The sequence below is a fragment of the Sus scrofa genome, chromosome 4 (assembly GCF_054392235.1).
Source record: "Sus scrofa isolate SSC_HxYL_T2T_F1_AM1 chromosome 4, Sscrofa_HxYL_maternal_Yorkshire_Landrace_v2.0, whole genome shotgun sequence".
NCBI classification, from domain to species: Eukaryota; Metazoa; Chordata; class Mammalia; order Artiodactyla; family Suidae; genus Sus; species Sus scrofa.
In genome coordinates this window covers 71,846,921-71,862,952 of record NC_139386.1, presented here as the reverse complement: position 1 = coordinate 71,862,952, position 16,032 = coordinate 71,846,921, and the positions used below count along the sequence as shown (strand labels likewise).

Here is a 16,032-nt window from a genome sequence, read left to right as displayed (position 1 = left end):
GAAAGGTTATTAGCACATGATGGGGTTTTTTTGTTTTTGTTTTTTAATTTTTTGTCTTTTTGCCTTTTCTAGAGCTGCTTCTGCGGCATATGGAGGTTCCCAGGCTAGGGGTCGAATCGGAGCTGTAGCCACTGGCCTACACCAGAGCCACAGCAGCGCGGGATCCAAGCCGTGTCTGCGACCTACACCACAGCTCATGGCAGCACCGAATCCTTAACCCACTGAGCAAGGACAGGAATCAAACACGCAACCTCATGGTTCCTAGTCTGATTCGTTTACCTCTGCGCCACGACGGGGACTCCTAGCACATGATGTTTTTCAGGAACTTTCCTAGTTTGTTCTAATCTCTGATCAATATGCCCCTTTCACAAGTACTGTTATTCTAGGCAATAACCCAGCAGACCACCAGCATTATCATGCCGAAGTCTCCTCACTCCAGCTTTGATGATTAAAGATTCCCCCAAAGAAAGAGAAGAATGCATGTTTGTCCCAATCCTGATTCCTACCTGAAAACCTGTTTTTCTCCTTTTTACTATAAAACTCCTCTCAATTTTTTCCAATGGGGGGCATAGTCATTAGAGTGTTAGCCTGCTTTGACCCCTCCCTTTGCCTGGCAAAGCAATAAAGCTTTCTTCTTCTCTTTTACCCCAAACCCTGTCTCTGCATTTCAATTCGGCACCAGCAGACAGAGGCTGAATTTCAGCAACAAAAGGAGTTTTATGATCCAGGTATATCATAGCACAGACCTAGCACAGGGTTTAGCTGAGCAGGTTCAGCAGACTGACAAGTCCAAGGGAATCAGAAAAGCTGGTGCCCAAGTAATTCACATGGTAAAGTGGATTACAATGGATCTGACAGTAGAAGAAGAAAATAGAAGGGTCACAGAATCTTTACACAGGATGCTAAAGCTCAAAAGACAGAAGCATGCCAGAAACTGAAAAGCTCTGGAAGACTCTGGGGGCCCTAACTGGGACCTTCAAAATAAGTGATTTGGAAGTAAGAGTCTTCTCCCAGTGAGCTCGTGGCATTCAACAATAAAATCCCCTGACTGACGTCTAAAAAGCACCCATATTTTCTCTATTATAGCTGGAAAACATATTAAATGACCTTTTCAAATATTTTCCAAGGTAAAGGCTTTTGATCTAAAAAAAATACAGATTATGAATTACAAAGTCACCTTAAATAATTAATTACCTTTATTATTTGTAACTGAACTCCTTCATCTGTTTGAGGACCCTGGAAACAGCCACAAATTGTTTCAATAATTCTATCAATTAATTTTTTGCCTGGTGTTGTACTATCTGGGGCATTGCCAGTCAAGTGCCCATAAGCAATGAGTTTCTGAAATGGAGAAAGAAAATAAAGATCCTAATTAAGCTAACACACATATATATACACTAATTAAATATACATTAAAATTACAATACACAATTGAACATATGTTAAGCTTTTTATATAAAGATATAAATCAAAGCCAAAGCTATACCAACGTTTGGTGACGAAAGCTTTATTAAGCTATAAATATGCGAGATTATTTATACCTATAATAATCACAAAAACAGAAAAAATAACCACAGTAAAACCATCAGGCAATACTTTGAGAAAGGCAGGCCTTAGAACTTGTCTCTGATGAGTCAGAATAGCTTACTGCTTTCTACCCAAATATTACTGATACTGCTTTTGTGAAAGCTCTCTTAACACATTCAAATGACCCAAAAGCTCTTTCTAAATTAGATCTATGAAAATGCAGAAAACCCAATTTCCACACATTGGCTGCAATAAATCATAGGTTTGTTCATTCATCATTACCATTATAACCCTGGAAGGAAGGCCTTGGATATTATAATTTTATTTTTGAGGCAAGATAAGGTCACAAATCAAATGAACTTATTCTTAACTTACCTTAAAAACAAGTCATATTGATATGATCTTTTCCACTGAATTGTTAGATACAAAGGTATATCCCCAAACAGGAAAAATACCTAAGAAGATAAAGACCCCTCTACCTGGAGGTTTGTCTTACAAATATGTAAAAGGATCTGTGTGTGTGTATAAGCAAAAGAGAAAGAAAGATTTAAGAAATCTTTCTGAAATAAATGAAGGTCAGGACTAAAATCCCAAAGTAAATACAAATACTAAAATGTTAATATTAACACTGTTTTACATAAAATAGCAAATACTAGTAAAATCACTACAAATAATGATGTATGTAAAATTAGCAATAGGTTAAAATGCTTTCATTACTGATAACCTTAGTAAAGATTTGTGTTCTCACTAAGCTAGAGATTTTTGCTAACCTAAAACTAAAAGTATCTTTTTGCAACTATTACTGTTTCTTGTTTCTCTCTAATATAAGCAACCATTTGGTTTCTTACCACAAAAAGAATAATCAAGGCTTTCATGGAAAATGTCTGAATCATCAATTTTGAGTAATGTTTAGAAACACATTCAAGGAGTTCCCGCTTCGGTTCAGCAGTAATGAACACAATTAGTATCCATGAGGACTCGGGTTCAATCCCTGAGCTTCCTCAGTGGGTTAAGGATCCAGTGTTGCCATGAGCTGTGGTGTAGGTTATGGACAAGGCTTGGATCTGGTGTTGCTGTGGCTACAGCTTCAATATGACCCCTAGGCTGGGAACTTCGATATGCCGCAGCTGCAGCCCTAAAAAGACCAAAAATTTAAAAAAAAGAAAGAAAAGAAAAAACACATGCAAATTAGATGGTTTTTAGATAGTGCCAAGTTATACAGACCTGTAAACAATCTAGAGATGTACTAACTATGCGGGGACACCTGGACTGGCAAGCCAATTCAAAGGGGAGGAAGTACTTGTCTGCTTCAATAAAATTTGTCTTTGATTTCACTGGTGGAAGGGTGCTTGATCCAGCTTTTGCCTCTCCATGAGGAGGACTAAAGGAAAAGAGAAGAGTCTGATTAGAAAATCACATTCATCATGCTGATGATACACTCACAGAAAACAAAGAATTTCAGTTCTAAAAGGCACTTTGCTAAATCGGTCTTTATTTCCCCATATTTCATGAGGAAACCAAAGCCCAGAAGAGTTAAGTGATTCACTATAGGTCATAAGTTGGTAGCCAGGTTGTAACTAAATGCAAGAAAATAAATATTAATTAATTAAAGTAATTATTTAGGTTAAGTAATTAGTGGTCATTCTAAATATGAATCAAAGTCTTTAAGAAAAGACTTTAAAGCATATCTTATGGTATTTTAGGAAATACCTTTAACTTACGAGATTTTTGTATTTATAAATATGCATACCATATTTCTCAAAAATCATTTTTAAACTGATTTTATTATAAAAATCACATGCAAAAAATCTGCTGCACTGAAACATAATGATTGTATAATTATTACTATGGCCAAGACGGACAAATTTACAAATTATTTTTACTGAGAAAGAAAAAAACCCCTACAAACCTCTGCTTTTCAGTTTCCGCTTTTATTTCCTCTGGGGGGAAAAAAGAAGCATACATCAGAAAACTTAACAACAGAAAGATCATTAAGTAACTTATGTTTTAAATTAATCTGTAATTTCTATAAGAAGTTGGGAAGAATACAAATTAAAAGAAAACTGGGTACTAAAATTCTGCTGTAGCCAAAATGTATTAATTTACACAAACAACATAATTTTTAAAAACTATACAAAGAATATACATTGACAACCATAAAAATAGTATTAGAGATCACAAGTTCTCAAAGCATTTCCTTTTCTCAAGTAGAAACGAATCTAGCTAGTATCCATGAGGACGCAGGTTCCATCCCTGGTCTCACTCAGTGGGTTTAACGATCCAGGGTTGCCATGAGCTGTGGTGTAGTCACAGGTGTGGCTCAGATCCATCCTGTTTGCTGTGGCTGTGGCTGGCACCTACAGCTCCGATTTGACCCCTAGCCTGGGAACCTCCATATGCTGCAGGTTCAGCCCTTTAAAAAAAAAAAGAAAAAAAATTTATATATATATATAAAAAAAAGAATATATATATATTTATATATATATATAAAAAAATATTTGCTATATTCAAATGACAAAATATAAAGTACATGTTGGGTGAAAGAAAGAAAACTCAATATACCTGCCTTGGGGTTATCTCAAGGCGATGATCAGACCAGGCTGTAACTTCTTGATCATGTATATATGTGTCAATATTTAACCGATTTTTCTACTTATGACTACACAAGGCACTGTCAAATACACATATGCAATTTAGTGGGGCATTTTCCCTTTTGCTGTTTATATCTATAAGTGATGAGGTAAGTTAGATAAGTCCTACCTATCATGGAAGAACCTTAAATTTAATGACATACTGGGAAATCTGGTTAATTGATTAAGCCAGTTAGAAACTTGTAAAAAAAGTATTGAAATATAACATTAATAATTACTATTACTGCAGCCAACAGTTGTTAGGAACTTATTATGTGCCAAGCACTGTTACATTTTACATTTACTAACATGTTTAGGCCTTATAACAACCCTATGAAATTTGTACTGTCATATTTCCACTTTAAAATCGAGGCACAGAGAGGATGAGTAATTTGCTCAAGGGCTGCATGGCATGGGTGTGTGGCTAATCCGGTTTCACCAGGTTTCAAAACTAGGTAATGTAACTCCAGATCCTGGTTTTTAACCACTCTACTACATAGGTCTATCTATGAATATCAAGCAAAATGTGTTAAATTTAGGTTACTAGAAATAACTTCTAGCCTATAAATTATTAAAAACTATCATGTATTAAGCATCTCCCACATAATAGCAATTATAGCAATCCCTTCATAAAGTGGCTTTGTCAAATCACTCTGTCCCTGCACAATTTATTCATTACCTACTCTGTGCTAAGTACTGATGCTCAGTATTTCCATCTAATTCTCTGTGGACCAAAGCTCTTTCCATTTTGCCAGCCGTAGGAGTAGAAGGGAGACAATGTGAAAATATTATCTGGGGTTATTTAAAATACTACTTAATAAAAGTTCACAATGTCTGATATTTAAGATCTGCACATGGCTACTAAGATTGCACAGTTCACCAATACATGCAATAAAAACAATTTAAATCCCTTTATAAAATACAGTACAGGGGGTAAATGATATACTAGTTGCCCCAAATCTTCATAAAATTTTTAAAACAGTATTTAATATTATCATTATTATTTAAGATGCTGAGGTTTTACTAAAAATCAGGTAAGGTAGAAAAAACATGTGAGGTAGGAAAAGGAGGGAGGTGATGATTTTTGTATAAAGTGAGATTCCATTTGTAAAATATGAAATGGTATTCTGGGTATTAAGTAAATAATACATTAGTTAGGAGTGCCAGAGGTAGTATAACATTTTAAAGAGCACTGTGTTTTGATACCATCTTCCAATAAGATAACCTGTCACCAAATAAGTGTGTGACCTTAGGAAACAACATTTAACTCCAGCACTTAGGTAACTGCAAAGGTACTTATATTCTAAAACTTATGGTAAGTGGCTTTTCCTCTTGGCCCACAAAGCTCTTTACAGAAGTAGTTTACTGATCTTTGCTCTAAAACCAAGTATCAAAAGGATCCTATAAACTCTATGAACTACTTTATTCTATGATTCCTTTTTTTTGGGCACACAGAAGTTCCCAGGCCAGGGATCAAAGCCGCGCCACAGCAGGAACCTAAGCCACTGTGGTGACTATGCTGGATCCTTAACTCACTGAGCCACCAGGGAACTCCCAAATGCTTCCATTTATTTATTTATTTATTTATTTAGCTGCCCAAGGCATATGGAGTTCTCAAGCCAGGGATCAGATCGGCACAATAGTTGCAACCCAAGCCACAGCTGAAGCAACGCCCACTGTGCTGGGCCAGGGATCGAACCTCACTCCCAAGATGCCACTGATCCCATTGTACCACAGCAGGAACTCCCATTATTTTTTAAATGACCATACTTAAATAGTCTAGTAAAACATACCTAAGCTACACTGAATGTAATAATTCTCTGCTAATTCAGATAGTACATTTATTCCTATCTTTCTATCTCCTTACTGTAAATTATACAAGGCAAGCCCTGTTCAAACCAGTAAACACTTTAATTCTCAATGATTTTAATATTTTAGAATTACTTTGCACTAAATATGAGTTTTATTATTTTTTCATTTTCCTATACATTTGTAACCAACAGTTAGAGTTTTTTAAATGTTTTGACAAAATCTTTCAAAGGTCACAGATCGCAGTTTTACCCACTGATTATTAACATAGCTTATATGTTTTCAGCTTGCAGGGTTATCTTTATGGGCCTGCAAAATGCTTATACTTTTACAATCTTCTGAAGACTGCTTGTATTCCTCTTAATACACCTCCTTTCAAAGCCATTCAAGGCCACTTAAACTGAAAGACACTATCACTAAAAAGTAATCAAGATTAAAAGAACAGGAGTTCCCGTTGTGGCGCAGTGGTTAACGAATCTGACTAGGAACCATGAGGTTGCGGGTTCGGTCCCTGCCCTTGCTCAGTGGGTTAACGATCCGGCGTTGCCATGAGCTGTGGTGTAGGTTGCAGACGCGGCTCGGATCCCGAGTTGCTGTGGCTCTGGCGTAGGCCGGTGGCTGCAGCTCCGATTGGACCCCTAGCCTGGGAACCTCCATATGCCGCGGGAGCGGACCAAGAAATAGCAACAACAAAAAAAAAAAAAAAAAAAGATTAAAAGAACAAGTGGCAATAGGGGAGAGGTGGACAAAGTAGAAAAATACTGAAAGTAACAACATTATAAACTACACCATTTAACACAAGCTGAAAAAAATTTAAATATGCAATACTACCTTATATTTGTGCAGCAAAGAGTTTAAACACTTTTTTATACATTACCTAATTTTATCCTCAATTCCTCACTTTATGGATGAGAAAACCATAAATCAGATTAGTTAAATAATGGCTTAAAAGCCAGCCAGCTGGTCAGTAGTGATCCAGAAACTAGTTTATCTAGTTTTAAAGTAGTGTATTTCACACTACACACTGCTCTATTTAAGCAACCTTCGTTTTTGCTTTTTAGGGCTGCTCCTGAGGCATATGGAAGTTCCTGGGCTACAGGTTGAAATGGAGCTGCAGCTCCTGGCCTAGGCCGCAGCCACAGTAACACCAGATCCAATCCTCATCTGCAACATACAACAAAAGCTCACAGCAACGCCAGATCCTTAACTCAATGAACAAGCGAGGGATTGAAGCCGCACCCTCTTGGATACTAGTTGGGTTCATTACCACTGAGCCACAACAGGAACTCCTTAAGCAACCTTCTATTAACTGATGCACATGAACTGAAAAATTCATTCTCTATTTATAAGGGTAAACTTATTTTAAAGGAGTGATTCTCAAAATGTGGTCCCAGGACCAGCAGTATCGGCATCACCAGGCCCTCCACCCAACTTTCTGCATCAGAAACTATGAATGTAGAGTACTACAATCTGTGTTAACAAAGCTTCCAGAGGATTCTAACATGAAAACAAGTTTAAGAATCACTACTAAAATGGTTAAAAGAAATGAGTGCAAGACAGTTTGGTTTCATCACTGTGTCCACATCCATTTATTGTCCCTGTAAGACTTCTTAGACTAGTGTTAGAGCCTATGCTAAAAACAATTTTTTTTTCAGTTTTCTTAACTTATAATAAATGTTCAGTAACACGAACAGTATTTGAGGAAACTGCCTCTCTAGTTTAATGAATTAGCAGTTCTCCTTCAACAGTAGAATCAAGAAGTACAGTTTAATGAATTAGCAGTTCTTCTTCAACAGTAGAGTCAAGAAGTACAAGAAGTTCAAGGGTTAGTTGACCCTTGAACAAGGCAGAAGTTAAATTATAATCAACCGTCCATTTCTGCTGTTCCTCTGCATCCATGATTCAACCAACCATGGACTGTATAGTACTGCAGTATTTACTGTTGAAAAGTATCTGTGTATATATACATGGACCCACACAGCTCAAACCTGTATTGTTCAAGGGTCAACTGTAAACCAATTAATCCCCAATTATTAAAGAAAAAACATGCAGAAGAAAAAATATTGAATTAACAAATTAAGAAGCATACTCAAACTAAAAACTACTTGGTGCTTAACTGTGAAATATTTTCCTATTAAAGTCAGAATCATGACAAGGATGACCACCAACAGCAAAATGTTTTTTGTTTTTTGGGTCACACCTGAAACACATGGAAGTTCCCAGACCAGGGGTTGAATCAGAGCTGCAGCTGCCAGCTTACACCACAGCCACAGCAATTCAGGATCCAGGCACAGCTGCGACCTATGCCAAAGCTCACAGCAATGCAGGATTCTTAACCCACTGAGTGAGGATGAGGGATTGAACCTGCATCCTCATGGATCCTAGTCAGGTTCGTTTCTGCTAAGCCACAATGGAACTCCAACAAAACATTTCTGACATTGCTCTGGAAAACACCAGACAATGCAAAACAGACAATATTGTATGTGATAAGAAAAGTCATCACTCTTGAGCTAAAATAAAAGTCAGAACCTAGATTTGTTTGTTTAGTGATATTTAGGGTTTTTTACTATGTAGTCATGGCTCTTCGAACAAACTTTATAAAAATTATTTCAGAAATTATTTTCTCTCTAGCCATTAACTCCCTCATCCCTTCAGAACTATTTTTATACAGTTATTTTAAAACCTAAGAAACACAACTACTGCATTGTACAGAAGGAAAGATTGAAATTGGAGGAAAGAGGTCATCATAAATTAGCATATAAAGTATAGATTTTAAAGTGATTTGAAAGAAACACAAGTTTTATTCCTTTCAGGTAGATTAAATTACTGGAAGCAAGTACATTAAATCACTGAAACAGATGATAAGGCACAGGACTTGTTTAATGAACAAGAAAAAGAGTGATCTACTAAAAAATAACTGATTTTATGTGCTTTATATGCCTGATTTTATATAACTGATTTTATGTGCTTTATATGCCTGATTTCCTCAATATATTAAATATTCCCTCATAATATTATTTTACTATCAACTTGCTTAGCAGCTTGCTTTTCCTTAATTGACAGGACACATATAAATTTCAAAATGGTATTTATACAGATTCAACAAATTCTATTACCTATAAACTATGAATGATTTCTATCTACCTCTCATGACATCATTTAGTCTTACAGCTTGCAGGACAACAGCATTTACTCAATGCAAACGAAATTGGTAATCTAAGGAAAGACTTAAAGGCAAATGAAGAGTTTTTGATAAACACATTAGAACATACACATCCAATGTGTGGTCTCCTTCGAAGCAGAAACTGTGGGAAGCTATGCTTCAATTATCATCATACTGCCAGTATTCAAAAATATTTGTGGAATGCACTGTTTGCAGGTCTTTCCTGCCTGCTTCCTTCTTTTAAATGAATAACCTCACAGAAGGAAAACTCTCTAGAAAGGGAATCGGATTCTAACCACCAATTAACCACAAGTGGCTTGGGGCCAAGTATGAAGAATGGTATGTGACTACAAAACAAGTCCTTAACTTGAGTACATCTGTGAACCATGCCAGTGTGTGTGTGCAAGCAGTGTTTTAGAAAAAGAGTACATAGATTCTTACATAGATTCTTAAAGGAGCCTTTAACACAAACTATAAAGATGATATACGATCAACTGAAAGCAGCAATTTGGGTCAACTATATGAGAAAGCAATTTAAACAAAAACATTTAGGAAACTGCATAAATGTAAGGCATCATCTTGAAAAATAACATTTCTTTGGATGTATGTATTCTGCTAGGTTTACTTTTTCAAGGCCAATCTTATGATTTAAAAGAAACACATTTCATGAAATTAAGGATTAAATAAAAATACAGAAGTTAAACAGAATATTACAGTAATCTAAGAAAGAGATAACAGCTTGAACAAAAACTATGACAAAAGGGATGAGTAAAAGTAAATTCCATGGTGATCTTGGTAGGAAAAACAATCATACAATCTAATTTATCGAGGAGGATGAGCAAGAAGAGATTTAGCCTGCCTAACTGAATAATAGAGTTACCATTAATTTAGACACAAAACACAGTTTTCTCACCGTGTGAAAGTAGGGGTGAAGGCTCAGAGGTGGAGAAGAGGTAAGTTTTGGTCATGTTTTACTTAAAGCAATGGGGATGTTCAAGTGACAGTATTCAGCAGGCACTAAGACAGAAATTTGAAGACCAGGAGATAGTGCGACAGACTTTATTTTCCAAAATGATCACTGTGGTAACCTCCCATCCCACAAGCCCTTCTGCAAGGTGACCTTGCGACACTCCACCTAGAGAGTCTAATTCACCTTCCCTTGAATATGGGCTGGCCTTAGAGATTTATTTGTAACCAAAAGAATACAATGGAAGTGACTGTGAACAACTGTCAAGATTATTAGAAAGGGCCATGCAGCCCCTGCCTGGTTCTCCTGGAATGTTGGGTCCCACTCTTGCAACCTAAAGATTCTGCTGTGAAACATAACTGGTTCAGTCAACAATCCCAGCCGAGCCCAGTTTCAAGGCACCACAGTACAGGCACCAGACATGTGAGTGAAGAAGCCCCTAGAGGATTCTAGTTCCTCATTCACATATCCCCCAGTCATTTGAGTCTTCCCAGCTGAGGCTCCAAGACATTTCCGAGCAGCAACAGGCCTCATCTGAATACCTGAGAGACACAGTCTGTGAGCATAATAAAATGGTCACTGAGATACACCACTAAGTCTTGGAGTGGTTTATTACACAATTGGAACAAAAAGGGTTTTAGGCAATTGGAACAAAAAGGGTTAAGGAGACTCAAAAAGACTGGGGTTTGAAATAACTCCTTGGAAACAGGAGAGACAGGTAGGTAACTGAGGGGTGCCAAAAAGCCTGCTGAGAATATGTAAGGTTCTAATGTGTTGCGGAGTATGTGGATAAGGAAACCAGACGGTTAACAGATAGTGCTTAATAAAATGCAGGCAGGACTTGTTCCCTAAAACAATCCCTTTATAATAAGTATATCAGCCTCCTCAGAATCTGGAAGTCCTCTGCAAAATTAGTTTGCAAAATTTTAACTAAATCATATATAAGTATTGATATCAACTGAAGTACAAAGTAATTTAAAACAAAATACCAGTTTAAGTTTCTTTTTAGTGCCCAGAAAACAGTCAAAAAGATAATTTTTCAGAGTTCCTGTTGTGGCTCAGCAGAAACCAATCTGACCAGTACCATGACGATGCAGGTTCAATCCTTGGCCTCACTCAGTGGGTTAAGGATCTGGGGTTGCCATCAACGGTGGTGTAGGTCACAGACGTGGCTTGGATCTGGCATTGCTGTGGCTGTGGTGTAGGCCAGCAGCTATAGCTCTGATTCAGCCCCTAGCCTGGGAATCTCCATATGCTGTGGGTGGGGCCCTAAAAAAAATAAATACAAAAAAATTCATCTAAAAAAAAAAAGGTAACTTTTCATTATGCTTCTACCATCACTACTTCTACCACCCTTCCTATTTGACAGAAGCAAAAAGATGCAATGGGAACAAATAATCAACTGGAATCAACTAGGAGTTGCTTGGACAGTAAATAAGCACCAGTATGAATAATAGATGTTCACAGGTACTAAAATGATGACTGCAGAAGTGATCAAAGTACCTAAGTTCTGACAGTCTTAAAAACTTGCATAACAAGATATGCTTTGACACTAGGGTGAAAGGTTAAATGAATATTTGTAAATGCTAAGATTTTATTTATTGCCATGGTTTATAGTAAAAATTGTCACAGCTACTTATTTAATACTTAGTACTCTTTCATGCCGCTTAGAAAGTTTACTATGTATTTGTAACTATTTTGTCCTAAGCTAAGCTAAATTTTACCTTATTTTATAAAAGGAAATCAGTACCATAAGCCAAACTATAGAAATTTTCCTCCAAGTAATTTCCCCCAAGAATATGTACTTTTAGTAGAATCCATTACTTCCAAAATTATTCGTAAACATAATACTGATTAATTTTTTATTAAACCAGCCCCCTACCTCCATAAGCATGTATAAGACCCTGAGCAGTCTTTTAGACTACCAAATTTCCTGCTAAAGTTCAAACAAATATTTTCTTATCATAGCCTATTTTCTGAAAGGAAAAGAATAGATTTTCACTCAAAAGCCATTATTTCTGCCCTTTCCATCAAAAACCAGCAGACCCCCATTTGATAATATGGTTCCAGAAGATGTACCAAAAAGGAGTACAAGATTCTGACTTAACATTCTACTATAATTGTCCTCAAGGGTATGAATATTGGTGGAATTTTCAGACTAAGGGTGAAAAGTGAAGTTTCTATCATAAAACAGCAAAAACCAACTAAGGAAAAGTGACTACATTCAAATGAAAATTAGACATATGAATCGCAGTTAGCTTACAAATAAATCAAACTCAGAACTTCCAAATTTAACATTCAAAAATGAAAATACTAAATGGAAAATCCCAGAAATAAATGACCCTAAATTGGGTTCTGTTTTGTTTTGTTTTTTTTTTCAGGGCTGAATCTGCAGCATATGGAAGTTCCCCAGGTCAAATCAGAGCTACAGCTGCCGGCCTACACCACAGCTCACGGCAATGCTGGATCCTTAATCCACTGATCAAGGCCAGGGATGGAACCCATGTCCTCATGGATAATAGTCTAGGTTTTAAATTGTGTGACATTCTGAGCAGTGTGATGAAATTTTGTGCCATCCCACACCATTCTGCTTTGTCCCACCAGGACATCAATCATTCCTTCAGTGATCCTGTCCTTAGTCACTTAGTGACTTCTCAGGATGGACTGTCATAGATGGGCTTTGTTCAACTAACCCTCTTTTGACTTAACAATGGCTCCCAAGGGCAAGAGTAGTGATACTGGCAATTTGGATATACCAAAGAGAAGCTATAGCTTCCCTTAAAGTGCTTCCTTTAAGTGAAAAGATATAAGTTCTTGACTTAATAAAGCAAGAAAAAAAAAAAAAAAAGAAACTGAATGCTGAGGTTGCTAAGATCTACAGTAAAAATGAACCTTCTACTCATGAAATTGTGAAGAAAGAAAAAGAAATCTGTGCTAATTTTGTTGTCACACGTCAAACTGCAAAAGTTATGGCCACAATGTGTTAAGTGCTCAGTTAAGATGGAAAAGGCATTAAACTTGTACAAAAAGATATTTTGAAAGACTATTTACATAACCTTATTACCTTATATTGTTGTAACTTCTATTTTATTATTAGTTATTGTTGTTCATCTCTTGTTGCATCTAATTTATAAATTATATCATAGGTATGTATGCATAAGTTAAAATACAGTATACAGAAGGTTCAGTACCACCCACTGTTTCAAGCATCCACTAGGGATCTTGGAACATATCCCCTGCGATATGGGGTACTCTGTCATTTAAGTTCTCTAATACATCTAAATAACTTTTCCATGATAAATACATAGAAATAAAAAATTCTAGGAGTTTCTGTCGTGGCTCAGGGTGAAACAAATCTGAGTAGTATCCACGAGGACTTAGGTTCAATCCCTGGCCTTACTCACTGGGTTAAGGATCTGGCGTTGCCATAAGCTGTGGTGTAGGTCACAGACATGGCTTGGACCTGGCGTTGCTGTGGCTGTGGCACAGGCCAGCGGCTACAGATACAACACCTAGTCTGGGAACCTCCATATGCCACAGTTGTGGCCCTAAAAAGACAAAAAAAAATCTAATGGATTGAAACTGTTTCTTGAAGTGTGGTACCTCAACAACAGTGAGATCTTTGAGAAATGTCTTCTAAGATAATGAAAATTGGTGATTAGCTCACCAAAATCACATGAAGAGAAAGGAGTCTAACAAACAACAAAAATAGCTTGTATTTGTGTAACATTTTAGAATTTTTTTTCCTTTCCTTTTCTTTTTTTTTTTTTTTTTTTGGTTTTTAAGGTCGTACCTGCAGCATATGGAAGATCCCAGGCTAGGGTTCCAATTGGAGCTACAGCTGCCGGCCTACACCACAGCCATAGCAATGTGGGATCTGAGCCTTGTCTGTGACCTACACCACAGCTCACGGCAACACCAGATCCCTGACCCACTGAGCAAAGCCAGGGATGGAACCTGCACCCTCATGGATACTAGTCAGATTCATTTCTGCTGTGCCACAACAGGAACTCCAACATTTTAGAATTTATATGAAGTTTTACATACATATTCTTACATACATATTGTCAATTCTTAGAACAGCCAAGAATATTACCAACACGCCCATTTTACAGATTAAAAAACCTGCAGTGACTTAATCAAGATAACAAAAAGGAAATGCAATAATTTAGGTTTAAAAAAAAAAAAAGCCTTAATCAAATGGCTGAATTTCAATAGGTTATTAACTTAAAAGAATACTAATTTTAGAATGTTATCATAATTTTCCAATGTATACGTTAAGTTCTAACAAAACAAAAAAACCACTATGCTATGTAATAATTCAAAAACATAAAAAATCTTGTTTAGAAAACTAAAACTAGAAATGTGATTTGAATAACTATTTCAGGGCAAATTCTTTCCATTTCACTTTATGTATAAAATATTTTAAATAAAATAAAAAATAAAAATCTCAACAGAATTCACATCAAGTACCTGCTTAATGACACTAAAGTAATAAATATTAAGAAGCCAAATTTAAAGAAAATTAAGTGAAAATAAACATTTAGAGAAACTACAAATTATGAAAATGGTCTTTTAATGGAACTTAATATTGGGACAGAAAAGAATGCAGTGGCTGTTTACCATCAACAACTTGCAGCAGCTACAGTGAAAATCAACAAGAACAGAGTTATTGTTCTCAGTATTAATGCCCCTACTGGTAAATAAACAATCAGACATTTCACAGATTCTAATCAACGTAAGCTATGCAGAAGCAGCAGCCATGGCACCACGGAAAGAATACTGCACTGTAAGTCAGAGCCTTGGGTTCTATTTCACAATTGGCTGCACAAGTGAAAATACAGTAGAAAGAAATACTTTTGGGGCCTCTAACTCCAAAAGACTGAGAGTCAAACCCCAGGTGCCACTGTATTACCTTTCTAAACCTCACTTTACTAACTTTTCAAACAGGCATGACAATATTTAGTTTTCTGTCTCATAAGACTATTGGGGCACCAAGGAGGTATAAACATGCTTTGTTTAGGGCTGGGTTTAATCTTTTTTTTTTTTTTGAGAAGTTTTAAATATGAAAAAGTACAAACAACAATATGATAAATACTCACTAAGCAATCATCCAAGCTTGATTCTAGGACAGTATTTCATAACTGTATACAAGCATACTCCAGAGTTTTTTTTTTTTTTGCTGGCTCAGCTCTAGACCACTGCAATAAAAGTCACACTAATTTCTGGTTTCTCCAAGCATATAAAGGTTATGTTTATACTATACTGTAATCTATTAAGTGTACAATGGCATTAGGCCTTAAAAAAACAATGTTCACACCCTAATTAAAAAATACTGGCGTTCCCATCCTAGTGCAGTGGAAACGAATCCAATTAGTAACCATGAGGTTGTGGGTTAGATCCCTGGCCTCACTCAGTGGGTTAAGGATCCGGCATTGCCATGAGCTGTGGTGTAGTTCGCAGCATGACTCAGATCCTGTGATGCAATGTAGCTACAGCTTTGATTCGACCCCTAGCCTGGGAACCTTCATATGCTGTGGGCACAGCCCTAAAAAGCAAAAAGAAAAAGAAAAAAAAAAAAAAAAAAAAAGCAAAAAACCTTTATTGCTAAAAAATGCTATCAATCATCCAAACCTTCACCTGGTGGAGGGTCATGCCTCAGTGATAATGGCTGCAGACTGATCAGGGTGGTGGTTGTTGAAAGGTGGAGTGGCCATGTCAATTTCTTAAAATAAGACAACAATGCAGTTTGCTGCAACAAATGACTCTTCCTTTCAGGAACAATTTCTCAGTAGCATGCAAGGATGTTTCATAGTACTTTACTCACAGTAGAACTTTGAAAATTGTCAACTCTCTCAAACCCACTCAGTGCTTTATGAACAACATTAAGTTATATTCTAAATCCTTTGTTCTCATTCCAATAATCTTCATAGCAT

General features: G+C 36.5%; 1 protein-coding gene across 5 annotated transcripts in view; it reads right to left on the bottom strand.

Annotated features, from left to right (window-relative positions):
* The window catches only part of ARFGEF1 (ADP ribosylation factor guanine nucleotide exchange factor 1), a 147,712-nt gene that overhangs the window by 93,152 nt on the left and 38,528 nt on the right, over positions 1 to 16,032 (bottom strand). For all 5 annotated transcript variants that reach the window (XR_002343274.2, XR_014843708.1, XM_001928010.8 and 2 more), the window contains 3 exons: positions 3,437 to 3,467; positions 2,752 to 2,908; positions 1,195 to 1,341 (listed from right to left, as the gene is read on the bottom strand). Coding sequence is in view for 1 of the 5 variants with exons in the window: in XM_001928010.8 (XP_001928045.2) it covers positions 1,195 to 1,341; positions 2,752 to 2,908; positions 3,437 to 3,467 (335 nt within the window). In the remaining 4 variants the exon portion in view is untranslated. The remainder of the gene's footprint in view (positions 1 to 1,194; positions 1,342 to 2,751; positions 2,909 to 3,436; positions 3,468 to 16,032) is intronic.